This window comes from Microplitis demolitor, chromosome 9 (assembly GCF_026212275.2).
Source record: "Microplitis demolitor isolate Queensland-Clemson2020A chromosome 9, iyMicDemo2.1a, whole genome shotgun sequence".
Taxonomy (NCBI): domain Eukaryota; kingdom Metazoa; phylum Arthropoda; class Insecta; order Hymenoptera; family Braconidae; genus Microplitis; species Microplitis demolitor.
The window spans coordinates 1911919-1924147 of NC_068553.1; the positions used below are offsets into that span (position 1 = coordinate 1911919).

The 12229-nt window shown below is 29.7% G+C and overlaps 1 protein-coding gene across 7 annotated transcripts in view; it reads left to right on the forward strand.

Moving 5' to 3' along the window:
- LOC103580785 (LIM domain-binding protein 2) overlaps positions 1-12229 on the forward strand; it is a 38268-nt gene that overhangs the window by 22216 nt on the left and 3823 nt on the right. For 2 of the 7 annotated variants that reach the window (XM_053741761.1, XM_053741758.1), the window contains 7 exons: positions 3375-3468; positions 8008-8110; positions 8191-8362; positions 10123-10345; positions 10471-10603; positions 11107-11231; positions 11868-12113. In XM_053741761.1, coding sequence (XP_053597736.1) covers positions 3375-3468; positions 8008-8110; positions 8191-8362; positions 10123-10345; positions 10471-10603; positions 11107-11231; positions 11868-12113 — 1096 coding nt within the window. Of the gene's footprint in view, positions 1-3374; positions 3469-8007; positions 8111-8190; positions 8364-10122; positions 10346-10470; positions 10604-11106; positions 11232-11867; positions 12114-12229 lie in introns of all 7 variants that reach the window. The other 5 variants (XM_053741762.1, XM_053741760.1, XM_053741759.1 and 2 more) reach the window with 4 other exon arrangements.

The following is a 12229-nucleotide window of genomic DNA, read 5'->3' on the forward strand; positions in this document are numbered from 1 at the left end:
AAAGCGATTAATAATTGTCCAAGGTTAGGAGAAATTTAAAAGTTAAAAAAAAAATTAATTACAAATCAGGTCTTACCTCATAAGGAGATAAAATATATACATAAATATATACTGTAGTTAATAATTATTGATTTATAAATAATGGCAAAACATATATTTAATAGAGAATTATATTACATTATATATATTTATGAAAATATACTAGAGCTTTGACTATATTTAGAATTATAAAAATACTCATCATACCTCCCGCATGACGAAGGCCTCCTGGTCCGTTCCATTCTCGAATTAAATTTATATTTTAAGTAATATAAACATATATACATGCTCACATACTTTGCCATTATTTATTAAAAGTAGTTTTAATTATTTACATTATTTCCGAATTCCGTTAATTTAGGTTTCGAATTTATGTAACAGTATTATGGAAATATCTTTATAAATATTGAAAATATCGAAAAAATTATAGACACCTTTTTTGTAGCCCTTTAAATTTCCTACAAGAAAGGTCCTGACCAACTTCCTCGTTTAATTGATAGGTAATGTAATATAAGCCATTAATCATTAGAATATGAAATAATTATCGAAAATATGAATAATAATTTTTTTTTAGTAATTAATAATTAATAACACTGTAAATATTAATTTTAGAGGAAAGTTTAAGGAGACCTTTTTTGTAGCCCTTTAAATTCCCTACAAGAAAGGTTCTAAGTAACTTCGTCGTAAAATTGATAGGTAATGTAATATAGTCGATTAATCATTAGAATATGGGATAGTTTTCGAAAATATGAATACTAATCATTTTTTTTAGTATTTGAGATGATAACTCTGTAAATATCAATTTTAGGGAAAAGTTTGAAGATACCTTTTTTGTAGCCCTTCAAATTTCCTATAAAAAAGGTCCTTAGCAATGTTATCGTAAACTGAATAGATAATGAAATATTTGCCATTAATCATTAGAATATGAAATTATAATCGAAAATATGAATATTAATTTTTTTTCAGTAATTAATAGTTTATAACTCTGTAAATATCAAGTTTAGGAAAAAGTTTGAAGATACCTTTTTTGTAGCCCTTTAAATTCCCTACAAGAAAGGTCCTGAGCAACTTCGTCGTAAAATTGATAGGTAATGTAATATAAGCCATTAATCATTAGAATATGGTACAGTTATCGAAAATATGAATACTAATCATTTTCTTTAGTATTAAATAGGTGATAACTCTGTAAATATCAATTCTAGGGAAAAGTTTGAGGAAACCTTTTTTGTAGCCCGTGAAATTTCCTATAAAAAAGGTCCTATGTAATTTCTTCCTAAAATTAATAGGTAATGAGCTATCGGTCATTAATCATAAAAATATAGAAAAATAATTCTAAATTATACTAATTACACAATTATTCAGTGATTAATAAATAATAACTTGTTAAATATTACTTTTAGGAAAAAATTCATAGATACCTTTTGTGTAGATAATAAAAAGGGCTAAAAAAAAGGTCTTGATGATTAACCAATCAGATGAATATTTAAGACAACAAAGATGTTAAAATTATAAAATGATTAATCAGGAGTGCATTAGGTGTCTGTATATTGAAGGATGAGGATTGAGTTTGACCAAAGGACGCAGTTGTATTGGGGTTGTATTATTAGGGGTTGCTCATGGGTAGTTGCGATCAATGTTAGGGAGTCACTATTCATCACCCCTATATATATATATCTCTATATACATGCATATGCATGTACAAATTTACACGAGTTATACATTCGATACACAAAAATAATTATTCACCTTTAATTGTAAATATCTTTTAAAATACAGCTTTTAAAAATAAAGTCATAAGGGCTTCTTTTGTAGCCCTTTTAATTATCTAAAAGAAAGGTATCAATGATAATTACCGTAAAATGGATATTTATCAGTGTAAAGTTGACGAAATTTTTAATGTATTTTTTAGAAAAAAATCATAACATTTTATATTAAAGTTGATTGTTATTTTTATTGTCTATGTATATAATCAGCTGATCATAAGAGTAAGTAGAGTAAGAGACAGACATTAGCGAGTCACATCACGCAATTCACACTACCCTTATACAGTAAATCGAGTTTAACTTGATTGAGCCATTAATAGCTCGGTAAATAAGTAAAAAAATAAATAAGATCAGTTAAATTATTTTAAGCCTATAATTTAACACTTTCGAACATTTATGGGACATGTTCTTGTGGGGAATTTTAAATTCTGCAGATAAAGTATCTGAGTTTTCATCACAAATTAATATTTACTGACATTAATTACTGATAAATTTTTTAATTCATATAATTTTCCAATATGTTCATGATTAATGGCAAATATTTCATTACCTATCGCTCCTAGACAAAATTTCCTAAGGACCATTTTTGCTGAAAATTTAAAGAGCTACAAAAAAGGTATCTTTGACTTTTCACCTCAAGTTAATATTTGCCGAGTAATTAATTTTCAAATACTAAAAAATCAATAAATGTTGAAATTTTGAATATTTTCATGATTAATGGCAAATATTTCATTATTTATCGCTTCTAGACGAAAATTTCTAAGGACCATTTTTGTTGGTAATTTAAAGAGCTACAAGAAAGGTATCATTAAATTTTTTTCTAAAATCAATATTTACCGAGTAATTAATAACTGATTACTCGAAAATCAATAAATTTTGAAATTTTAATATTTGCATGATTAATGGCGCATATTTCATTACCTATCGCTTCTAGACGAAAATTCCTAAGGACCATTTTTGTTGGAAATTCAAAGAGCTACAAAAAAGGTATCTTTGATTTTTCACCTCAAGTTAATATTTGCCGAGTAATTAATTTTCAAATACTAACAAATCAATAAATGTTGAAATTTTGAATATTTTCATGATTAATGGCAAATATTTCATTACCTATCGCTTCTAGACGAAAATTCTTAAGGACCATTTTTGTTGGAAATTCAAAGAGCTGCAAGAAAGGTGTCATTAAATTTTTTCTTAAAATCAATATTTACCGAGTAATTAGTAACTAATTATTCGAAAATTAATAAATTTTGAAATTTTTAATATTTGCATGATTAATGGTAAATATTTCATTACCTGTCAATCCTAGACGAAAATTCTTGAGGACCTTTTTTGTAGGAAATTTTGAGGGCTACAAAAAAGGTCTTTATACTTTTGCTCATAAATCTAATAGTTAAGTCTTAATTTTATGTAGAAGTAAAACAAATAAATTGGTTACAAGTGTGAATGGATGAATGAATGATTAATTAACACAATACACATTAGTTGATTAATTATTAACAATACATATTAAATACATGTATATATATTAAATACACAAGAACCCTAACATGACCAATCGGTCTGGTCTGACAGATCGTTACCTGTCCCCAGGAGGCACACTCCATACTTTCAACAGCCGGATATCAGACTTTATGAGCTCAACAAGAGGTTACAATCACGAACTGAGGTGAGTAATTAAATTTACTATGTATATTACATTTATATTTATCTAAATCATCCCCTTAATAACTTGCCATTAATAATAATTAATTAATATTAATTCAAAGTAATTATTCATCACTAAAATACTCACTAATTGCAATTATCGTCCAACTAATTCAATTAATCATATTTTACATTTCACAATATTGTTCAGCGTTAAATTACCTTTAAAATGAGTACCAACAACGTTAGGTTATTTTTAAATTAAAAAATTCATTTAAAAAAATTTTTTTTTCGAATTTACGGAAAACTTAAATTTTTATGTCTTCGCCTACTCAGTTTGGGAGAAAATTAAATTTCTTTTGGAATGAGTACCAACACCACTTGGTTCGCTTGAGAAATTTCAAAAATATCCTCACTTAATAATTAAAAAAAATTTTTTTTTTGTTTTTGAAAAAATTCAAATTTTTTTAATTCCTGCGTTATGGTCGGGTTGAAAATTGAATTTCCTTTGGAATGAGTACCCACAAGGCGGAAAAATTTTCGATAGTTTTCAAAATATGGGAGAATTTCGAAAAAATATGTAAAATTGAGTTATTATGGAAAATTTTAGATTTTATTGATTTTAAAATTTTTTTTGACTATCAGTAGATGCTGTGGATAGTAGAGTAAATAATAAAAGAGGAGAGTTAATAAACAATTGAAAATAAATGATTTATTAGTATTTGTGACGTGTGAGGGTGACATCGCGGTCTTGCAAATTCTGCGGTCATTGGTTTTAGGTTTAGGTTAGGGTCGGATTTAAATTAACCCCTTCTTTCCCGCGGATTTACTGGTAAAGAGACACAAATGTAGTATCTACATATATATTTTTTATACACTTATACATATATATATATATATATATACGTATATAGTATAGAGTCAGTCAGGGTGTCCACGGTCGCCAACTTGACGTGTCACGTGCTCATAAATCATCTTTTCTCACTTTTTTGTGTACATATATATGTATATATACATATAAATATATATATATATATATATATATATATATATATATATATATATATATATGTATATGGCGTCATAGTCGTATCTGAAGAATGCTCGGCACTTTATTGGCTCCTAACATCAAAAATATTCATTTTATCAAAAACATAAATGAGACCTTTTTTGTAGAAAATTTACAGCCCTACAAAAATGGTCCTTATGACTTTCTCAAAATTTTTGATACTTTAGTAGTTATCGCAATTTTAAATAATTATGAGCTTTCCTTAAAATAACGATTTTTCTAGAAATTTTTCCAGAGCTCTAAATATCAATTTTAGACAAAAAATCAATGAGACCTTTTTTGTAGAAAATTTAAAACCCTACAAAAATGGTCCTTATGACTTTTTCATATTTTTCAATATTTCAATTGTTACAGCCCTCTAAGCTAAAATTAATAATATTCTATTAAAATTGTTTTTCCCGAAATTTTTCCACAGCTCTAATTTTCAATTTTTCACAACGTCAATGAAACCTTTTCCGAAAAACTTCAACCCTTTTTCCCCAAAATTTAATCTGCAAACCCGTAAAAAAATTCAATTATTTTTCGTATTCAATTAAAAAAAAATTTCAATTATCATCTCTGAAAAACTACTCGTTTCCATCAGTAATTTTCCTCAAAATTTTCTTCAAGCCCTCCGAAATTTTCCACCAAAAAAATCCATCAATTTTCCCAAAAAAAAAAAAAATTTTTCCATAAACAATTTTCTCTTTTTCCCGAATTTTCCAGCGTCTTCGTAAATAGAATGCGATCTCAAGTAGCATAACTTAAAAAATGATGTAGTCTATGATCCACAACAAAATTCAAATTTGACCGAAAAAAAATAATAATTAAAAATGAAAAAGTTGAGTACCACTGTCATTCTCCCGGGTAATAAAATGAGTGCCCCTGCCCTCCGCGAGGGGTGTAACCCCCTCGATAACCCATATTGTGAGCCGCTGCGTCTCACCTCCTTGCCCCACACCCTCTCTAGTATTCCCCCTTCCCGCGTACCCCTTCCCTCCCCGTACCACCTCAGCCCCTTTTAGTACCCAGTGTCTCCACTCAGCGTCGGCCCGCGGCCGTATATACTCGAGCGCACCTCCTAAGTATTGTCCTTCTCCACATCATCACTCTATCACCAGCCAAATAATAAATTATCTCTTAAAAATAATTATTAATTCACTAAAATTGATGAGTGACCTCGCGGTATTTTTTTAATAATTACTATATTTTTTATATATTTATTGAGACATATTTTATATTTTTAAGCGATTTTACAAAATAATATCTGAGGTAGAATTTTGTGACAATACTTTTACAGGCAAGTATATATACGCGATCATATACCACCCCTAGACACTCTCTACCGCGCACGTCCCGTGTCGCCCCCACCACTCAAGTATACTCTCCCTCTTGCCCCGCTTCATACCAATGAGAGCCCATGGTTTGTGCCCCCTCTACTCTGCTCCCCTCCCGTTATGTATTTTCTCACTCTGTACATACTTGCTGTCTCTCTTTTTATCATATACATTTTGTATAACTCTCTCTTTTTTTTTTCTTTTTTCTTTTACTATCTACTTGTTTTATTTTTTTATTTTTTTTTTTTTATTTTTTTTTTTTTTTTTACTTCTACGGTACTAGGGTTCTACAGTCGCCGGTAAAAATGGTTATATATATATATATATATACATATATATATATATATATATATATATATATGTATATATATATATATATATATATGTATATATATATATATATATATATATATATATATATTTATGGAAATTTTTATGTACGATTCAAACAAGAAATATATATAAATATATATATGTGGGAATTAAAAATAATTAATGAAATTTTTGAAAATTTTTTTCCCGCTTTTTTAGTAGAAAAAAAAGAGGGGGAGGTAAGATTGAAAGTGGGAGCGAAGAGTTGTGTAGAGAAAAAAAAATTAGGCGGGAAAAAGAATTTCGAGTAAAAATGTTATTTTTTATTTTTGAAAAAAATGTTAAATGGAATTTTTGAGTAGTGGAGAATAAAGGAAATTTAATGGCCTTCAAAATGAGTACCATGAAGACTATATTATTTTTGAGAAAAAAAATCGGAGAAATTTTGAAAATTTTGAAAATATATTAGGATTTTTAAATTGTAGGGTTGTTGGATTCATTTTGATATGGGTATTGAGGATACTAGATTATTTAGAAAATTTTCTTTTAAAAAGGCTATCATACGACTTTGAAAATTGTTGAAAAATTATTTTGGAATTTGAATTTTTTAGTATTAGATTATTAAAAACGAACTCATTTCCGTTAAAATGAGTACCCACAAGATATGATTATTTATATAAATCATTTATAGTAATCATATATATGATATCTGATCTTATGAATCATATTAAATAATATGCTATCATAGAACGAGACTGAACGTTTATTGATCATATGATAAAATATGACTATATCTGATCACATTGACAAATTCTGTTTCATTAAACAGTATCTGACATGCAATATAATCATATAGTCATTTAAATCATGTATGTCAATAAATTTATGCACATATATACTATATTTAGACATTTATGATATCAGATATGATCATTATGTTTTTTCACTGACAGCTTCAATAATATCTGTCATCAAATACTATCAGATACGATCATACATAATAATATAACCGGTAAAATTGTCTTTTTGTAACATTTATGAGAGTATATATGATCATATAGTCATTTATGATGAGATACGATCATATATTTATTTAAATTATCATAAATAATCATATAAACTTTCCAATTATCATATTTGATCATATAAGTTATCATATATCATATTTGATCACATATCATATATTCTCGGTTATCATCATATATGATCAGTTAGCAGCATCACATACTTTCAGATAACACCATACTTAATCACATATCATATATTCTCAGATACCATCATATAAACTAGTATTTTATCATATATAATCACATATAAGCATCGCATGCTGTCAGATAACACCATACTTGATCACATATCATATATTCTCAGGTATCATCATATATGATCAGATAGCAGCATCACATACTTTCAGATAACACTATATTTGATCACATATCATATATTCTCGGATACCATCATATAAACTAGTATTTTATCATAAATGATCAGATATAAGCTTCACATACTGCCAGATAACACCATATTTGTACATATATCATATATTCTCGGATATCATATGATCAGATATCAAATATGATCTCTTGTCATCATAATAAATGATCTTTCATCATATATGATCAGATAGCAGCATCACATACTGTCAAATATTATCATATTTTATCACATGTCATTATATATTTTCGAATGTCACTATATGAAACTGAATATTATCATATGTTGTCAAATATCGTCATACATGATCATATAATGTCATTTTTCAACATATTTTCTCAAATATGATCATATATAACTATATCATTAAAAATATAATTTTTTACGTTAAAAAGTCATTAAAAATTTATTTATTCTTTTTTTAATTCAGGAAAGTGATAATCTTTGGTGGGATTCATTTGCAACGGAATTTTTTGAAGACGATGCGACATTGACTCTCGCCTTTTGCCTTGAGGATGGACCTAAAAGATACAGTAAGTTGTCATTCTACTAAATTTATCTGTATAATCTTCAGCTTCCAAGAATAATCACTAATTAATTATTTATAATTTAGTGATAGGAAGGACGTTAATACCAAGGTACTTTCGCTCGATATTTGAGGGCGGTGTCACAGAGCTTTATTATCATATGAAACATCCGAAAGAATCGTTTCATAATACAAGTATTACATTAGATTGTGAGCACTGTGTTATGGTAACGCATCATGGGAAACCACCCTTCATGAAGGTAACTACTTATTTTAAATTATTTTGCTAATTTATTCTCGCGCTAGCGGATCAGTTATAATAGAAGTTCGATACCTCCCGTTCTATTACTTTTCAAAATTATTCCTATTGCTCAATTTTTGAGCTAAAGCTGCACTGAAGATCCCACATGGTGCCAAGTCAATATCAAAATTTACCATGAAGTTGATGGTATTTATTTGAAAATCTTGAAGTCCGCCGAAAGGCGCCTTTTTGAAATCAACATTAAAACCTCTTTATCTCTGGTTCTATTGCTCATATAAACTACTTTAAGGGCTCAAAATTCGTGTCCTGACCAGCCTCGAAATTCCCACATGCTTTAAAGTCAATCTAAAAATATTCTCTTACTCTCCAACCCCTTTTTCCATTTCTAGACACCTGGTAAAAAGTGATCATTCCATTTTCTCACTTCAAAACTCCCTATCTCAGGTTCTATTGCTCATAATTAATATTCTAAGGGCTCAAAAACTGTATTAGCACCAGCCCTAAAGATCCACCTTGGTCCCAAGTCAATTTAAAAATTTACTTTCTAGTTACTGGTATTTATTTGAAAATCTTGAAGTCCGCAGAAAGGCGCCTTTTTGAAATCAACATTCAAACCTCTTTATCTCTGGTTCTATTGCTCATATAAACTACTTTAAGGGCTCAAAATTCGTGTCCTGACCAGCCTCGAAATTCCCACATGCTTTAAAGTCAATCTAACAATATTCCCTTACTCTCCAACCTCTTTTTCCATTTCTAGACACCTGGTAAAAAGTGATCATTCCATTTTCTCACTTCAAAACTCCCTATCTCAGGTTCTATTGCTCATAATTAATATTCTAAGGGCTTAAAAACTGTATTAGCACCAGCCCTAAAGATCCACCTTGGTTCCAAGTCAATTTAAAAATTTACTTTCTAGTTACTGGTATTTATTTGAAAATCTTGAAGTCCGCCAAAAGGCGCCTTTTTGAAATCAACATTAAAACCTCTTTATCTCTGGTTCTATTGCTCATATAAACTACTTTAAGGGCTCAAAATTCGTGTCCTGACCAGCCTCGAAATTCCCACATGCTCTAAAGTCAATCTAACAATATTCCCTTACTCTCCAACCTCTTTTTCCATTTCTAGACACCTGGTAAAAAGTGATCATTCCATTTTCTCACTTCAAAACTCCCTATCTCAGGTTCTATTGCTCATAATTAATATTCTAAGGGCTTAAAAACTGTATTAGCACCAGCCCTAAAGATCCACCTTGGTTCCAAGTCAATTTAAAAATTTACTTTCTAGTTACTGGTATTTATTTGAAAATCTTGAAGTCCGCCAAAAGGCGCCTTTTTGAAATCAACATTAAAACCTCTTTATCTCTGGTTCTATTGCTCATATAAACTACTTTAAGGGCTCAAAATTCGTGTCCTGACCAGCCTCGAAATTCCCACATGCTTTAAAGTCAATCTAACAATATTCCCTTACTCTCCAACCTCTTTTTCCATTTCTAGACACCTGGTAAAAAGTGATCATTCCATTTTCTCACTTCAAAACTCCCTATCTCAGGTTCTATTGCTCATAATTAATATTCTAAGGGCTCAAAAACTGTATTAGCACCAGCACTAACGATCCCCCTTGGTCCCAAGTCAATTTAAAAACTAACTTCCACCTTCTTCCTGTTTATATCCAATTTCCCGTCATTTTTCCCAGTGATCTTTTCATTTATAAAAAAAAAGGTTTAAATAACTGGTGTTTTGTTTTTTATTATTTCTCATGGCTTTTCAGGTGTGTACCGAAGGTAGACTAATATTAGAATTCACATTTGACGATTTAATGAGGATAAAATCGTGGCATATGACTGTGAGGACACACCGGGAATTGGTACCGCGATCCGTCGTCAGTATGCACACAGCGCAGCAGGATCCATCAATGCTCGAACAATTGAGCAAAAATATTACGAGACAAGGCATTACTAATTCTACATTAAATTATCTTAGGGTAAGTTGGTCACCCTCCCCTTTCCACCTCAGTTCTATTTTTTTTTAATTTCCCGCGAAAAATTAAGAATTCAATTTTTTTTTTTTTTTTAAATTGTTGCTAATTTTTTTTTCTTCACGTTTCAGTTATGTGTAATATTGGAACCAATGCAGGAATTAATGTCGAGGCATAAAGCCTACGCATTAACACCCAGAGATTGTTTGAAAACGACATTGTTCCAGAAGTGGCAGAGGATGGTTGCCCCGCCGGGTAAGAGAGGTAGAAGGACAGTTGCTTTACATGAAAAAAAAAAAATTAAAAATTAAAAAAAAAAAAAAAATTTTTTTTAATATTTTTTATTTATTTTTTTTTTTTTTTTTGAAAAATTTTTAAAAATCAGAAAAGAAAGAACTTGAGACAAGACGTAAAGTATCTGTCTATTTGTCGCTGGTGTGTGTGCGTGCATGTGCAAATTTTTTTTTTTTTTTTTTTTTTTTTTTTTTTCCAAAATCGACCTTTGATTGTCGGATAAAGGTCACACGTTACTAAAATTATTTATAAATCACACGCTTTTTCTTTCTTCTTTGCATTTCTACGCTAATAATAATAATTATTATTATTGAGTCTCATTTTTTTTAACAAAAAAAATTTTCAAATTTTTGTCTGAGAAAAAATTGGATAAAATAATTTTTTTTTTTTTGTTAATAAAAATGAGACTATTAAATTTTATTATGAAAAAAATAATAAAAATCTAAAAATTACATGATAAATTATTTTTACAGAGTCACAGAGACCGGCAAACAAAAGAAGAAAGAGAAAAAATAGTTCGACTGGACCTGGAAGTAATGCGCCGCCAGCACCAAGTAAAAAACGTTCACCAGGACCAAATTTTACATTAGCATCTCAAGTAAGTTCACTAGAATCACCATTTCCTATTTACTACAATCCAATTAAAACTCCTCTTAAATTTCAAAACCTCCGGTTTTCATTTTCCGGAATTTCGGTCCGTACTTAGATTAAAACTGCGAAATTTTCTAAACTAGTGCTCCGAATGAATACATTAGTGAACACAAGGACTAAAACACTTGCCTGGTCACTTTCAATTACTTATTTCGAACGGAAAAAATTCTATTGTAATTTTCCGAAGGAAATTATGAGAATTTCGGAAAATTTACAATTTCGACCTGAAAGGTAATCAAAATCTGAGTGCATGGTCAACTTAACCACCTTTCGGCGTATCGATTTAAAAAAAAAGTCGTTAAATTTTATCAATTACCCGCTGAGTTATGTTCAAAACTAATTGATGTCAATTTAAAATGCAATTTTTACTTTAAAAATTTCTAATCAATTCCGGGGCTTCAATAGAAGCTCAGGAATAGTCTTACTGGTTTTTCTAACTCTCGAGGTATCGATGGAAAAAAAATTTTTTTGAATTTGGTCAATTAGAAGCGGGGTCAATTAGCAGCGAATTTCTGAATTTTTTATGATTTGTTTAAATGCTGGGTAATGGTATAGAAAATTAACAATATTTTGATGGTTCCAGGATGTTATGGTAGTGGGTGAACCTTCGTTGATGGGCGGTGAGTTTGGCGAAGAAGACGAACGGCTGATAACGAGGCTAGAAAACGCACAATATGACGCGTCAAATAGTCTGGATCAGCATGGGCATGATAACAGTGGGGGTGGTCCACCTCCACACCCACATCAGTTCCATTCAGAGCCTACTCCTGGTAATTCTTGGCCGCCTGATCGTGGTCCAGGGCCGCCACAAGGTGGTCCAGGTAATCAAGTAAGTTTTTAACTTTATATCATTTCTTTGAACCTCTGAAGACTGAAATTGACAACCTATAGAATTAGAGTCTGCTCGAGATTACAAAAGAAATTCCTTTTTTATTTTTTTGAAAG